This window comes from Aotus nancymaae, unplaced genomic scaffold (genome assembly GCF_030222135.1).
Source record: "Aotus nancymaae isolate 86718 unplaced genomic scaffold, 86718_ANA_hifiasm-v0.15.2.pri h1tg000040l, whole genome shotgun sequence".
Lineage (NCBI taxonomy): Eukaryota > Metazoa > Chordata > Mammalia > Primates > Aotidae > Aotus > Aotus nancymaae.
This window is the reverse complement of record NW_026988454.1, coordinates 38506964-38520956: the sequence shown is the minus strand read 5'-3', so window position 1 is coordinate 38520956 and position 13993 is coordinate 38506964. Positions and strand designations below refer to the sequence as shown.

Below are 13993 nucleotides of genomic sequence, written 5' to 3'. Positions count from 1 at the left end.
AACCTGGGCAACAGAGCAAGACCCATCTCTACAAAACCAAAAAAAAAAAAAATATATAGAAATTAGTTGGGTGTGCTGGCTTACACCTGTAGTTCTAGCTACTTAGGAGGCTGAGGCAAGAGGATCACTTGAGCCTAGGAGGTAGAGGCTTCAGTGAGTCATGATCATGCCACCGCACTTCAGTCTGGGCAACAGAGTGAGACCCTGCCTTAAAAAAATTAAACAAATTCAAAAGAAATAATGTTATTGACTGACAATGAAAGAAACTGATTTGTAAGTGGCCTTCAGGGGGCATAAGGAGGCTACTTGTCTTCCCCCAGTGATTTTATGAAGGAGGAGATCTGCAGAAGTGGTGTCACTGCCAGAGGAAATCAAGACTTCATTTGCAAAAAGGAACTCCCTTAAAACTGAGAAATTTGGAAATAAATCACAGGACTTGTAAAGCTATGATGGAAGTTGGCCCATGAATGTGTTTCTAGAAGGCAGAACTAGATGGCATAAGACTCAGGGATGATGCAGGAGGTGATAAACGTCATTGTTTAGAGTAGGGAGGAGAGTGAAACACAGTAGATATTTAATAATAAAATTTTCACTCATTTGGAATTACAAAAATTGTGTTTGAAAACTAGCTGTGTCATTTAAATTCTGGGCATTTGTTTCTTCATTTGTAAAATTCAAGTTTGAACTAGGCTTCTTTGACCTAATTCTTGCTACCAGACAACAACCTTCTTCATCACCTAGAGGAACATTTCCTGAAGCCTAAGGAAGCAGTCTTCCCTATGCCACACAGCAGACCCCTTAATTGTTCAATGCATTTCTCACTGACTTGTGTAGTGCTTCAAAAGAAAACATTTATGCATTAAACATGATTCTAAGCTAAAGTTCTTCATTTATATGAGATAAAAGAACTGGAAAGCTGTACAAGGGAAATAGTCACCTGCTGATTGCAGGTCTGTGGGTATCTTGGAAAACTCAGCAGTTTTGCTTATCCAGGACTATCTTTTTGCTCAGTTCCCCTGATTCTGAAGGAGGCTGAAAAGATAGCTTTCCTTTGTTGTATCCAACACCCTTTTCTGCATTTGATTAAAAAAATGTCAATTTAACTTTTTATTGATACTGATATTGACAATCCAAAGAATGAGATAAATCTTACATATATGTTGTATTTCTGTAGATTTTTTGGCCAACAGTTTATTATGAAAATTTTCATGCATTGGATCATACAGTGAACACTATGTACCTGAAATCTAGATTCTAAAATTAGGCCAAGCATAGTGGTTCATGCCTGTAATCCCAGGAGTTTGGGAGGCTGAGGTGGGAGGATCACCTGAGGGCAGGAGTTTGAGACCAGCATGGGAAACATAGTGAGACCATGTCTTTAACAAAAAAAAAAAAAAAAAAAAGTAAGCATGGCATGGTGCTGCATGCTTGTAGTCATAGTTACTCAGGAAACTGAGGTGGGAAGATAGCTTGAGCCCAGGAGTTCAGTACAGTGAAGTATTGCAATCATGCCATTGTACTCCAGCCTGAGCAACAGCATGAGACCCTGTCTCAAAAAAAAAAAAAAAGTTAATGACAGGAACAGTGGCTCAGGTCTGTAATTCTAGCACTTTAAAAATTTAGGACAGAAAAAGTCTATTGACTTCAAGTGTACTTATACTTTCTTCTATCATCTCCAATTTTCTATTAATCACATGCAGTGGATTTTTAAAAAAATCTAGATACTGTGTTACATTTTTCAGTTACATAGTTTATATTCAATATTATTTTTTGTTGTTACTATTTCCCTGTCAAAATTTACTATTTGTCTTTTTGGTACAACAATTTTGTGTATGTGTGTGTGTCCTTGAGTATAGTTTAAAAGCTGCTTGAAGATGCTTGTTTGCTTATTCCAACATCTGGTTGATCTCAGCACAGTGTCCACTGATTGCTTTTTCTCTTAAGCATGAGTTACTTTTTATCTTTTTCTTTTATGTCTAGTATTTCTTTTTAATTGCAACCTGGATGTTGTGAATAGCATATTGTAGAAACTCTGGGTTTTGTTATGTTCCTCTGAAGAGCACTCACTCATTCTTTTTTTTTTTTTTTTTTTTGTCACACCAGTTGTTAACTGGACTCAGACTCCAAATTTTTGTCTTTCCTGTAGAATGCAGGAGCTAAAATCTCTGTTCAGTTTTTCAGCCTTAGCTAGGCTACTTGGAATCTGTCTTGGGTGTGTGTAAGTCTGGCATTGGTGAGCAATTTGGAGAGAGTTTATGCACAGATTGAGGCTCCCTTTCTGTGGCCTTCTCTTTACAGCTGCTGTGGCTATTTTTAGTTTTGTTCTCTAGTTCTTCAAGCCAGTAAAACTGTGGGTTTCTATTTGAGTTTTAGCCAGTCTGGGACTCATCCAGTGTCTTTTTTTCTAAGCATTCATAGCCCTCCTGGCTTACCTGTTCTTGGGTGCACTCCAGGTATCTGGTGTTTGCTGTGTATATATATATATACACACACACACACACACACCCCAAATATATACACAGAATTTATAGCTGTTATCTATGGGAACTTTGCTCCAATAAAAGCTACTTCACAATTATTAAAAATAGAACCTCCATAAGTAGATTCTAAAATGCTTCTGCCATTTGAAACCAAAAAGTGGGATTTTGAGAATGTGGATCATCAAAATCATGCCAACATGTATGAACATACTACATTATTTGAGAAAGCAAATGTAATATAAATACATCCAAATAAAAACAGTGGAAATTTGGTAATTTTTTTCAAATGTTTGCCATATTGTAGCAGAATTTCAATTTTTTGCATGATATACACTTAGCCTTTTTCTAGATATTCTATTACCATATATATATATGCTATAGAACAGAATATATTTTTCTATATATAATATGAATATTCTAATCTCTAATAAAATATATAGTATAGATATAATACTGTTTGATTTTTGTTCAGACATTGTTCCTTATAACCACAACTCCACCTAAACTTGTTTAGTCTAGTACTATTCAGGAAAAAATGTCAATCACAGTTGTATGGTTAATGATCATTGCCTTTTATGTCATTAACATTACAGGACCTCAAATTGAATTAAGAAGCTGTAAGTCAATACTTTATAAAGGTTCATCAGCTATTTATAGTTCATTTACACTCCTAATGTTTACGTAATCTTGACCAAGTAACACATATTGAATATGGAAATAAATATTGCCTTGGTGCTTTTGAATGGGAATAAGTAGGGACAGCATAATAGATTTGACATATAATGAAAATGGGTTGCAATCTATAATAAGACATGCTGAAGATTCAATAGAAGCTCAGTTATTGATTTACTCTTCAAATTGGTCATTAGGCACTAATTGGAGACCTGCACTGACCAATATGCTTAACTGATGTTTTAAAATAAACGGCAAAATAGCTGATGAAATTTCATAAAGCAACTGTTCCCTGACCATAAAACAAGGCAATTAAATTGTGCAAAGGTTAATTTTGAGTACATAATCAATAACTGTAATAGAAACAAATCAAAGAAAAGAATTGAAAGATGCTAAATGTAAATTTTATTAGTATCTTTAGTTTTATGGTTAGAAAACTCTATGAAGCAACAATGGAATAGTGAGGGATAAGTTGTTTATTTTATTAAACACTTAAATAAGCTTTGCCAAGGTCCAGTTTTGGTTCTTCTTTGAGCCCTGACAAGAAATCTTGTAAGTTTTTTAAAGAGCTCACTTCAAATTACGGTTATCAATCTTACTAATTCATAATTCATAACTTCCTATTTATCTTCTCTGATCTGCATTTCCTTCATTTATAAAGTGGAATTAATAAAATTTATACAATGGGCTATACAAGAATTAGATAAGATGAAGAATATGAAAAAGCTTCGGAACCAATGTTTCTTCTATCTCTGTAATCCCTTTGTATCTGTGTGATTTCACTTTCTTTATTTAATTCTGTGGGATAATTGGCATATAATCCAATTCTATATTTTCTGAACATACAACATAAATAAAATACTTTTTCCCTGGTTTCTTCTCTCTTTGGCTTCCTCCCATGATTGCTCAGGCTTGGGAAAGTACAGACCTGGCCTGCTCCAATCAGGTCTCTCAGGGCTCACCAAAGCAGGGCACAAGGAGTCTTACCTGCAAACAGGACTGAGGCCATAGTCAAAATCAGAACTAATCAGTGCTGAGGGAGGAGGTGAAAATCCAAGAGAAAAACTGACAATGCCCTGGGGAAGTTTTAGAAATGTTAGCACCTGCCTGGGATGGCTTTTGTGTAAGCTGGCTGTCTTTGAAGGGATCAGATGGAGCTTGACTACTTGAACTCATCATATAAGCCAGCAAGAGAGGTATAATTTTGCCCTCTTGAAACAGAATTCCCAGCATGTCTCTTCATTCTTACTACCTATTTTTCTATACTGTAAATTAAATTTTTAAAGAACTGGAGAAAAATCCACTAAAACAAATTCCTAACAGTGACAAATAAGCAGTGGTTTATGGGTAAGTACACCACTGTATTCGTCCATTCTCATGCTGTTAGTAAGGACATACCCAAGACTAGGTAATTTATAAAGAAAATAGGTTTAATGGTATCACGGTTCCACATGGCTGGAGAGGCCTCACAATCTTGGTGGAAGGCAAAGAAGTAGTAAAGGCACGTCTTACATGGTGGCAGGCAAGAGAGTGTGTGCAGGGGAACTCCCCTTTATAAAATCATCAGATCTCAGGAAACTTATTTACTATCACAAGAACAGCATGAGGAAAACCTGTCACCCCCTGCCATGACCCAATACCTCCTACCATGTCCCTCCCACAACAGGTAGGGATTATGGGAGCTACAATTCAAGATGAGATTTGGGTGGGGACACAACTAAACCATATCGACCATTATGTATATTCAAATGTGTAACCTATATGTGTCTGTATCTATATCCACAACTATATGCAGACAATTACATAATCTTATATATTGAAACAATGACAGATTTAAGTACTCTGACTCACTCATCATTCACATATGCTTTCAGCATAGAGACCATACTCATATGCCATTCTGCCTGCCTGATATGCTTGGTTTTTCTTTATTCATTTTCCCTAACAGATAAATTTCCATCTCTCCTTGAAAATTCAGCTCAAGATTACTTCCTGTGATAAGCCCATCTTTGTAATATTTTTATTCTCAGATCCTTTACTGTCTGGCATGATATGTGCTCAAAACATATTTGATGAAAAAAATAGTTGTACAGTTAAGTGCAAAATGGTGATGAATGACAAAAGAGAAAGATATACAGACAAACTTTATTTGTTTAATCATATATCATTTACTAACCTAGATAATAAAATGTCTAAGCTAGATAATGCTGTGGAGACCATCTAATTATTTTTAAATTTGTAACCCAACAAACTCCACAAAATTGTTAGAAAGTTTCCACTAAGCTTTATATCATGGTAAAGATTTTTTAAAAAAAATAAGGTAAAAACTTTTGTATAGTATTCTAGTTTTTATAAAACACTACTTTGTCTCATGAAATAAATAATCATTTATGAATGTTTAATATTTCTCTGACCAATGATTACATTAGCTTTCCTCACGTCACATTGACAGAATGTCTCATTATGTTAGGGACAGAGAGCACAGAGTTGGAGGGGGGAATAAATTTATCAGGAACAATAAATGAAATAGTGATTAAGTGAAAAAGCAAGTACCACTGGCAAATCAGGAAAAATTGGAAACCTTCATTTTCAGCTGGAGAAAAACACAAGGCCAGAGGGTAAATGAGAGTGGGGTGCACTATTTTGGAGGAATGGAATCAAGAGATTTTAAAGATGTATGTATCGGGAGGGAAAAAAGAGAGAAAAAATTATTTGGGTGCAACTCTTCGGGAGATCTTAAGAATGATTGAGACAAGAACTGAGTTGTCACTTGATCTTTTGAATTCATTTACCTGTGGAATTTTTTAAAGTGATTACAATAAAGATTTAAATTATTTGTAATTGCAATTTTTATGCACTATTATCTCTTTTGGCAGAGAATAAATTTTAATAATCAATACATACAAGTCTAATAATCAAATATTATAAAAATCTTCCTGATTTACTTTCTTTATTTTTTTCTTTTTGTTTCTTTCAATGCAATTCTAAGGTCAACCAGCTCTGCAAGGTAGCACTAGATTTATGTTGGTTTCATACAACGTTGTAGATGTCATTCAGTGGAGTGATTAAGAGGATAGACTCTGGAGCCAGATTACTTCGGTTCAAATCATAGCTCTGCTACTTGCTAGCTGTAATCATGGGCGAGTTACTTAAACCTTTGTGCCTTCTTAATAAATTATAGGTAATAGTGGTATGAAGCTCATTTGGATGTTTTGTGAGTGAATCAGTCCATGCAGAAAAGTAATGTAGGAACAGTTTCTGACAATAGTGCTTGGCACATTGCAAATATTCAATGATGATGGCTATTATGATTATAATAATTATTATTGCGTGCAGATGATGCAGGCAAACATTTATGAGTCTAATATTTATAATCTATAATCTATTCATTCATTTTACAAATACATTGAGTACCTACTCTGTCCCTACTATGTGACAAGCTTTGAAGATAAGGCAGAAAACACAAATTCAAGATCTAGGGATCTCAGTAAACTATCAAGCCATGAGATTTAGTCAGGAAGGTCTGCCTCATGCTTCCCTTTCCCCTCCCCTCCCTTTCCCTCTCCTCCTCCTCCCCCTTCCCTTCCGCTTCCCCTCCCCTCCCCTCCCTTCTCCTTTCCCTCTTCTTCCCCTTCCCCTCTCCTTTCCCTTCCCCTCCCCTCCCCTTCCCATCCCTCCCTTCCCTGCCCTTCCCTCCCCTCCCCTCCCCTCCCCTTCTCTTTTGAATGGGGTCTTGCTCTGTCTCCCAGGCTGCAGTACAGTGGCACAATCTCAGCTCACTGCAACCTCTGCCTCTTGGGTTCAACCAATTCTCCTGACTCAGCCTCCCGAGTAGCTGGGATTACAGGCACCTGCCACCATGCCCGGCAAATTTTTGTATTTTTAGTAGAGATAGGGTTTCACCATGTTGGTCAGGCTGGTCTCAAACTCCTGACCTCAGGTGATCCACCTGCCTCAGCTTCCCAAAGTGCTGGAATTACAGGTGTGAGCCACTGTGCCTGGCCAGGAAGGACTTTCTATCAGAAGTTGAATTGATATAGACCTACTTGGCACATATATAGAGCTGAAACAACCTGGATGGTCAGCATGTTCCCTTCATAAATAGAGTCAAATTATCTGTAATCTCAAATGTACTTTTTCCAAAAACAGATTTTTCAATTAAAGAGTGGCTTTTAATGAGTGATTTGCTATACTGTTATTAAAAAGGGGTCTATAAAACACAAATGTTAGACATGTACGAAGCAGAATTGACCTTAAGTTACAGGAAGAAAAGAGACTGAATTAAGTTCTCAAAGGGAATAAAAAATCTCCCCAGCCTACACTTAGATGGACTTCTGAGATTGTATCTATGAAAGTCAAACATTTCTATGATAACTAAGATATAATTACTGGTGTATGATCACAGACTACTATGATGACTTGTTTCTGGCAATGTATTTCTTTATAATATTGCTGGATAGAATGGAAAGCAGTAAAAAATGGCTTTCCAAAATAATCATTCTCTATCTTCTCTAGTCTTGAGATAAGAAGTTTTAATAATTATTTACAATAAAAGATAACTGGAGCATGAAATGACCGGAAAAACATATTTGCATAGTTGTGCAGAAACATTAATATGCAATTATGTCTTAATACTAGATATAAAATAGCTGAAATGGAAGATGGAAGATTTAGTGAGGTCTTTTTCCAATAACTTCAACAGAAGATTTTTTATATGTTTTTAGAATGTATCCTAGAGATAGGACCTTCTTGCTAAGTAAACGCTTAAAAAAAGCCTTAGGTAAAAAATTTAAGAGAGTCTTAAAGTCCATATTTAAGACCCAGAAAGAAAAATAATATTCTTTTGATAACACATAGTATTTATGTAGTATACTAAATTGTCAGGTTTTTATCACTAATTCATTTTGAGTTTGTTTAATGCATTGAAAAATATCCTATCTCAATTGCATTTTAAAATCCATCAAAATCATAACTTTGTTTCTGATATACACACCTTCATTTGCCCATATTTTTCAGGTTTATTCCCTGCGGTCCTGAATCTTGCTTCTAATGCTCTTATCACGACCAATGCAACATGTGGAGAAAAGGGACCTGAAATGTACTGCAAATTGGTAGAACACGTCCCTGGGCAGCCTGTGAGGAACCCCCAGTGTCGTATCTGCAATCAAAACAGCAGCAATCCAAACCGTATGTATTTTAGTGTGTATTCTGTGTGGCACTGGGTAGGATCTATAATTGTGAGATGTTGAGGCCAAGTTGCATTAAATACAAAGGGTTTGTAATCCTTAGAATTCTTTTTCCCACTATAAGCTTCTTCCAGCGCCCTCTCTGTCATTCAGCAAACATTATTGGAGTTTTTCTATGTACCAAGTACAGTGATTGGAGATGATTTGCCATCTGATGGCCTGTGGCAGTCATTGGGTTTACTAACTTCAGATACCAGAATGGTTTCTGAGGATGTGGTTATTAACTCAGGCTATCATCATTCATTGGAATTTATGTGCCACGTATTGTGCCTAAGATCCGGGAGGAATTAGGTAGGGTATGGTCTTTGAGCTACTGATAAATAGTGTGGTAAGTACAAAGCAAAGAGTGCACACAGGGTTCTGCAGAAGAGGATGGCCACAAAGTCAGTCTTGGTGTAAGTAAGGATTGCCAGAAGAAGTGATATCCAAGCTGATAACTAAGAATATGAGCTAAACAAGAGTATGAGCTAAATAGGTAAATAAGTGATGGAGGGGAAGAGGAGAAGTCTGGTCAGGAAGAGAAATCAGAATTACACAGAAAATTCTAGTTACTCAGGGAGCTTCAATTAGTTAGGAATAACTATAACTGAAAGGGCCAAAGGGTAGAGAGTAGAGATGAGCCTAGAGCAGAAGGCTGGAGCCAGATTTTGAAGGCATTTAACAACCACAGGAGAAGTGATTTAGGGAGAGGCACCATGCAAAGCCCTCTTTCTGGCCTCTATGAACCACAGTGATACCTCAGATTCATTGATGTATTTATTCAAGAAGCCTTTGAACACCTCCTACTAGCAATGCATTGTATCAGAGCATAATATTGAGTTACACATAACCCCTGATTCAGAGAACCTAGAGGGGAAATAGAGGCAAAAGAAAAGTAAATTTGGTGCTAAAGGAATATGAATGCTCCATGTAGATGCTAAGGTCATCTAAGGATTCCTGGATAAGGAATCTTTATATCTATATATCTCTATCTAGATATATCTACATCTATCTTTCTGACATGCCTTCTTCTCTTCTCCTCCCTACCTCTCTCTCTGTCTCTCTCTGTATATAATATATACAAAAGGTGGATATATAGTTATATGTAATCTATATAAAAAGATAGATATATATTTTATTTATATTATTTTTTAATACATAGATATGTATTTTATTTTTATTTTTATTTTGCTTTTGAGACAAAGTCTCATTCTGTCACCCAGGCTGGAGTGTGGTGGTGCAATCACAGCTCACTGCAACCTCCATCTCCCAGGTTCAAGTGATTCTCCTGTCTCAGCCTTCCAAGTAGCACATGCCTGGCTATTTTTTGTATTTTAAGTAGAGATGGAGTTTTACCATGTTGGCCAGGCTGGTCTGAAACTCCTGACCTCAAGTGATCCACCTGCCTCAGCCTCTCAAAAGATAGTTTTTTATTAATATTATTTTATATAGAATATATAAAAAGGTAGATACATATTATATATATATATATATATGAGTGTATGTATATGTAGAGAGAGAAAAGAGGTTAATAAAACTTAACACCAATTGAGGTTAACTATGATGGGGCTAAAGCTTCACAATTATATTATTTTAAAATTTGCTCAATATTTTTTCCTCTGTCCTTTTTAATAGAGTTTATTTTTAGAACTGTTTGAGGTTCACAGCAAAATTAAGAGAAAAGTGTAGAAATTTCCCATATATCCCCTGCCCCAACACATGTGTAGACTTCTCCATTATCAATATCCCCTCCAGAGTGCTACATTTGTTACAGTCCATGAATCTACATTGACAACATTATCATCCAAAGTTCATAGACTGCATTAGGGTTTAGTCATTCACACAAGCCCCAATTCCTCAAATATAGTAATGTCTTCTACATTCCTAAATTATATAATGAGGAATTGGGAATTGTGTGATTAAAATTGGTGGTCATGTATATCACAGAATGTTAGAAAAACACATGTTAAGACGCCAAAGAAGGCAACCACCAGAAACCTTCCTTACCTATTAATGATTCTGGTTAATTTCTTTCCTTCTTTTTTTTTTTTTTTTTTAAGATGGAGTCTCGCTCTGTTGCTTATGCTGGAGTGCAGTGGCAGGATATTGGCTCACCTCAACCTCCACCTCCCAGGTTCAAGCGATTCTCCTGCCTCAGCCTCCAGAGTAGCTGGGATTACAGGCACGTGCCACCATGCGTGGCCAATTTTGTATTTTTAGTAGAGACCAGGTTTCTCCATGTTGGTTAGTCTGGTCTCAAACTCCCGACCTCAAGTGATCTGCCTGCCTCGGCTTCCCAAAGTGCTAGGATTGTAGGCATGAGCCTCCGTGCCTGGCCGACTCTGGTTAATTTCTAGGATATAAGTTGTTACGATATGTGTATAGGAGTGGGGAGTATTGCTACATACCCAAATGTTTGCTATTTCTTGTATAGAATGCAAGAGCAAAGGACATATGTCAGAGACCTTTGCTTTTATGTAAAAGCCAAGGAAGTTCAGGTAAATGCAGTCAAGGAAGGCAATAGAGAGAAACAGATTTCAAGGAAAAAAAAAATCAGGAAAATGAGGCATTGGATACATGATGAAGGAAAGAATTGTCAGGAAGAAAAAGCAATCAGCAGTTTTAAATGCTTCCAAGATAATTGAGTAAGAGAATAGGTTTCACTTGCTTTTGACAACAATGCCACCCATTGATCACCTTGCTAAAGTACTCAGCAGATTTAATGTGGCAAGAGGCACACCGAAGAGGTAATAAATGAATGAGGAAGAAGAAGAGGTGAATATAGAAATATTCTCTCAAGTATCCTTGATGTGAAAGAGAATGAAGGGCAGAGGAGGCTGTGGAGTTGCAAAGGTTTTCAAAGGTAAGAGACATTTGAGCTAGTTTAGATGCTTAGGGAGAAGGCCAGGGAAGTTGACGACAAAGTAGTGGTGGGGGTGATATCTCTCTAGAAGTAAAAACATATGGGTCATTAAGCATAGGTGAAAAACTTATATTAGAAGATACATACTTTTAATTCACCAAATAAGAAAGAAGGAAGGATAAATAGCAGCAGACAGCAGAAAGTATTGGGAGAAATTTCTTATTTGATGATCTTGATTTCTTCATTAAGATATAAATCTGGGTTACCTGCTGAGGCAAGAAGCAAACATTTAGATTATGAGCCTCTCAGGGGAATAGGAGGGAATCACTGAGCCATAATAAGAATAAAGTGGCAATTCCATATGGAGTAAAATAAAGAATCAAACATTTGGACTGATACTCTTGGAACATTACAGGGAAAGTGGAATGGAAGAAGATGGCAAGAAAATTGAAGAAAAGGGCAGAAAGTAAATGAATTGATAAATTATTAGTTTCAGGTTCATTAGGCAAGACACTAAAGCCTGATGGAGGAAAACCATCATTGGTTCAGGGACTGCTGGCCTTGATAAGTTCATGGAGAATGTGAGAAAGTCTGGGGGCATGAACTGAGTTGTGGGGAAGAGGTTCGAGTGTGTAGATGTGTGTTTAGGATGGGCTGTGCAGACAGGGAGAATTAGAGAGATAAAATATACAAAACCGTAAGGGTGTGTATATGTATGCAGGTATATAAATATACTTATATATTTATTAAACTGATATTTAAGCATTAAATATATGATATGTTACATAATATACACATAATTATAATATTAAATAAATTTATATAAATATTATATGTGCATAAATAAGTATAAATATTATGTGTATATAATAATATGTATATATGTATATATAATATTTACATAGGAAAGAAGAGAAAGAAAAAATGATTACAATCATAAAAATGGGATGGAGAATGATACAAATATTGGGGTAGAAAATAATTAGTTCTCCATTCAATTATTTTTATTCTTAGTTGGAAAAATGGATGAGATGCATTTGTCAAATTGAGTTCAAGAGCTATTCTGTCTTTCACCCTCTTGAAAGTTCTACATTCAGAGTACCTTTTATCTTATGGATGATATCTATATTCAGGCAATATTACCCATGTTTTTCCACATTGAAACCAAAAATAAATAAACTGTTTCAGAAAAGCAAGATGTATATAAGTTATGTTATTTCCCCATTTTTATTTACCTGTAGTGATTTTTAAACTTGTCACAGTCTGGATTTACTTTGCATGATTGTCATTATTATTTTTATTTATTTATTTTTTCAAGACAGAGTCTGTTATCCAGGCTAGAGTGCAGTGGTGTGATCTCAGCTCACTGCAACCTCCACCTCCCAGGTTCAAGTGATTCTCCAGCCTCAGCCTCTCGAGTAGCTGGTACTACAGACAAGCGCCACTGTTTCTGGCTAATGTTTTTGTATTTTTAGGGGAGATGGGGTTTCACCATGTTGGCCGGGCTGGTCTTGAACTCCTGACCTTAGGTGATCTGCTCATCTCGGTCTCCCAAAGTGCTGGGATTACAGGAGTGAGCCACTGCGCCTGGCCTACATGATTATTTTTAAATGACCAGATTCATTCCACATTTCCAAATTATGCTTTGATACTACAAATTTAGAAAGAATAAAACCCCACAAGAATAAAAGTCTAGCAATAAACTGTATGAATATATTTTAGTAAAAGTTGGAGGAACAGATGATAAAATTCTTCAAATTCAGTGAACTCTAAGAATAAATATGGAAGGTCAGCACTTAAACACTCTGCAAAGAAAATGAACCTTGAACTTTTTGACTGTTAATATACTTTGCTTCCCAATTAAAAACTAGCAGTTTGAAAGGTTTACCTCATCAAAGATTCCCTATCTAGTTTTCAGTTGCAGTTAGCCTTTGGATTGACTTGAATATTTATCCCTGTTGAGGATGTTATACGTTTCTATCTCCTTTTAAATAAGGGAACTATGCCAACAATTCATCAGTATTTGCAAATTAATTATGATTAAACTTTCATAATAGGAATTATGGTTAATTGTTGATTCATCTCCCAGTCCTCCTTTTCATGACTAATTCTCTTATCAATTTGACCTGAGGTGGCAGATATCAAAATTTCCAATTAGACAACTACTCTCACAATTACCTATGAGCCATGAATTTGATTTAGAAATGGGGTTGTGTGTGTATTTTTTCTATCACATATTAAACTCACAATCTGTAAAAAAGATTCAAGAGGATATTTGGGGAGGGTTTTCTGTGATATTTATTTTTCTTCAGATGCAGTACCAATAATATTTCATTTATGGTTTTGATTCCCTATATGCCAATTACAGTACCCCCTTATGTTGCCAGGGTCATTTATTTGGTATTTAGTTATGCTTCTGGTATTTGCTGTCATCATAAAGACCTGACATTTTCCCTAGCTTCAACAGAAAAATTTAACTAACGCTAATATTTAAATATATTCAGCAATTATACTTTTCGTTAATGAGACAGAAAGCCTCATCTCCATGGAGAGCTAACACGATGATTTGGTGGAAAATAAAGTCCAGACAGCTGTTAAGTTGAATTTAAAAATTTACCAATAACAATGAAACATTTTTGCCCTGTCCTGTACAGTCATATTAAGATTTGCAATATGAATATCCATATCTGGAATAGGACTATTATACCATAACTAACTCAAAACACAGCCTTTATGCTTTCAGTAAATATTAT

At 35.9% G+C, this 13993-nt stretch overlaps 1 protein-coding gene across 1 annotated transcript in view; it reads left to right on the top strand.

The window, feature by feature from the left end:
* Positions 1-13993, top strand: part of LAMA2 (laminin subunit alpha 2) — an 886276-nt gene that overhangs the window by 404098 nt on the left and 468185 nt on the right. The window contains exon 2 of the mRNA XM_064360706.1: positions 8169-8339. Coding sequence (XP_064216776.1) covers positions 8169-8339 — 171 coding nt within the window. The remainder of the gene's footprint in view (positions 1-8168; positions 8340-13993) is intronic.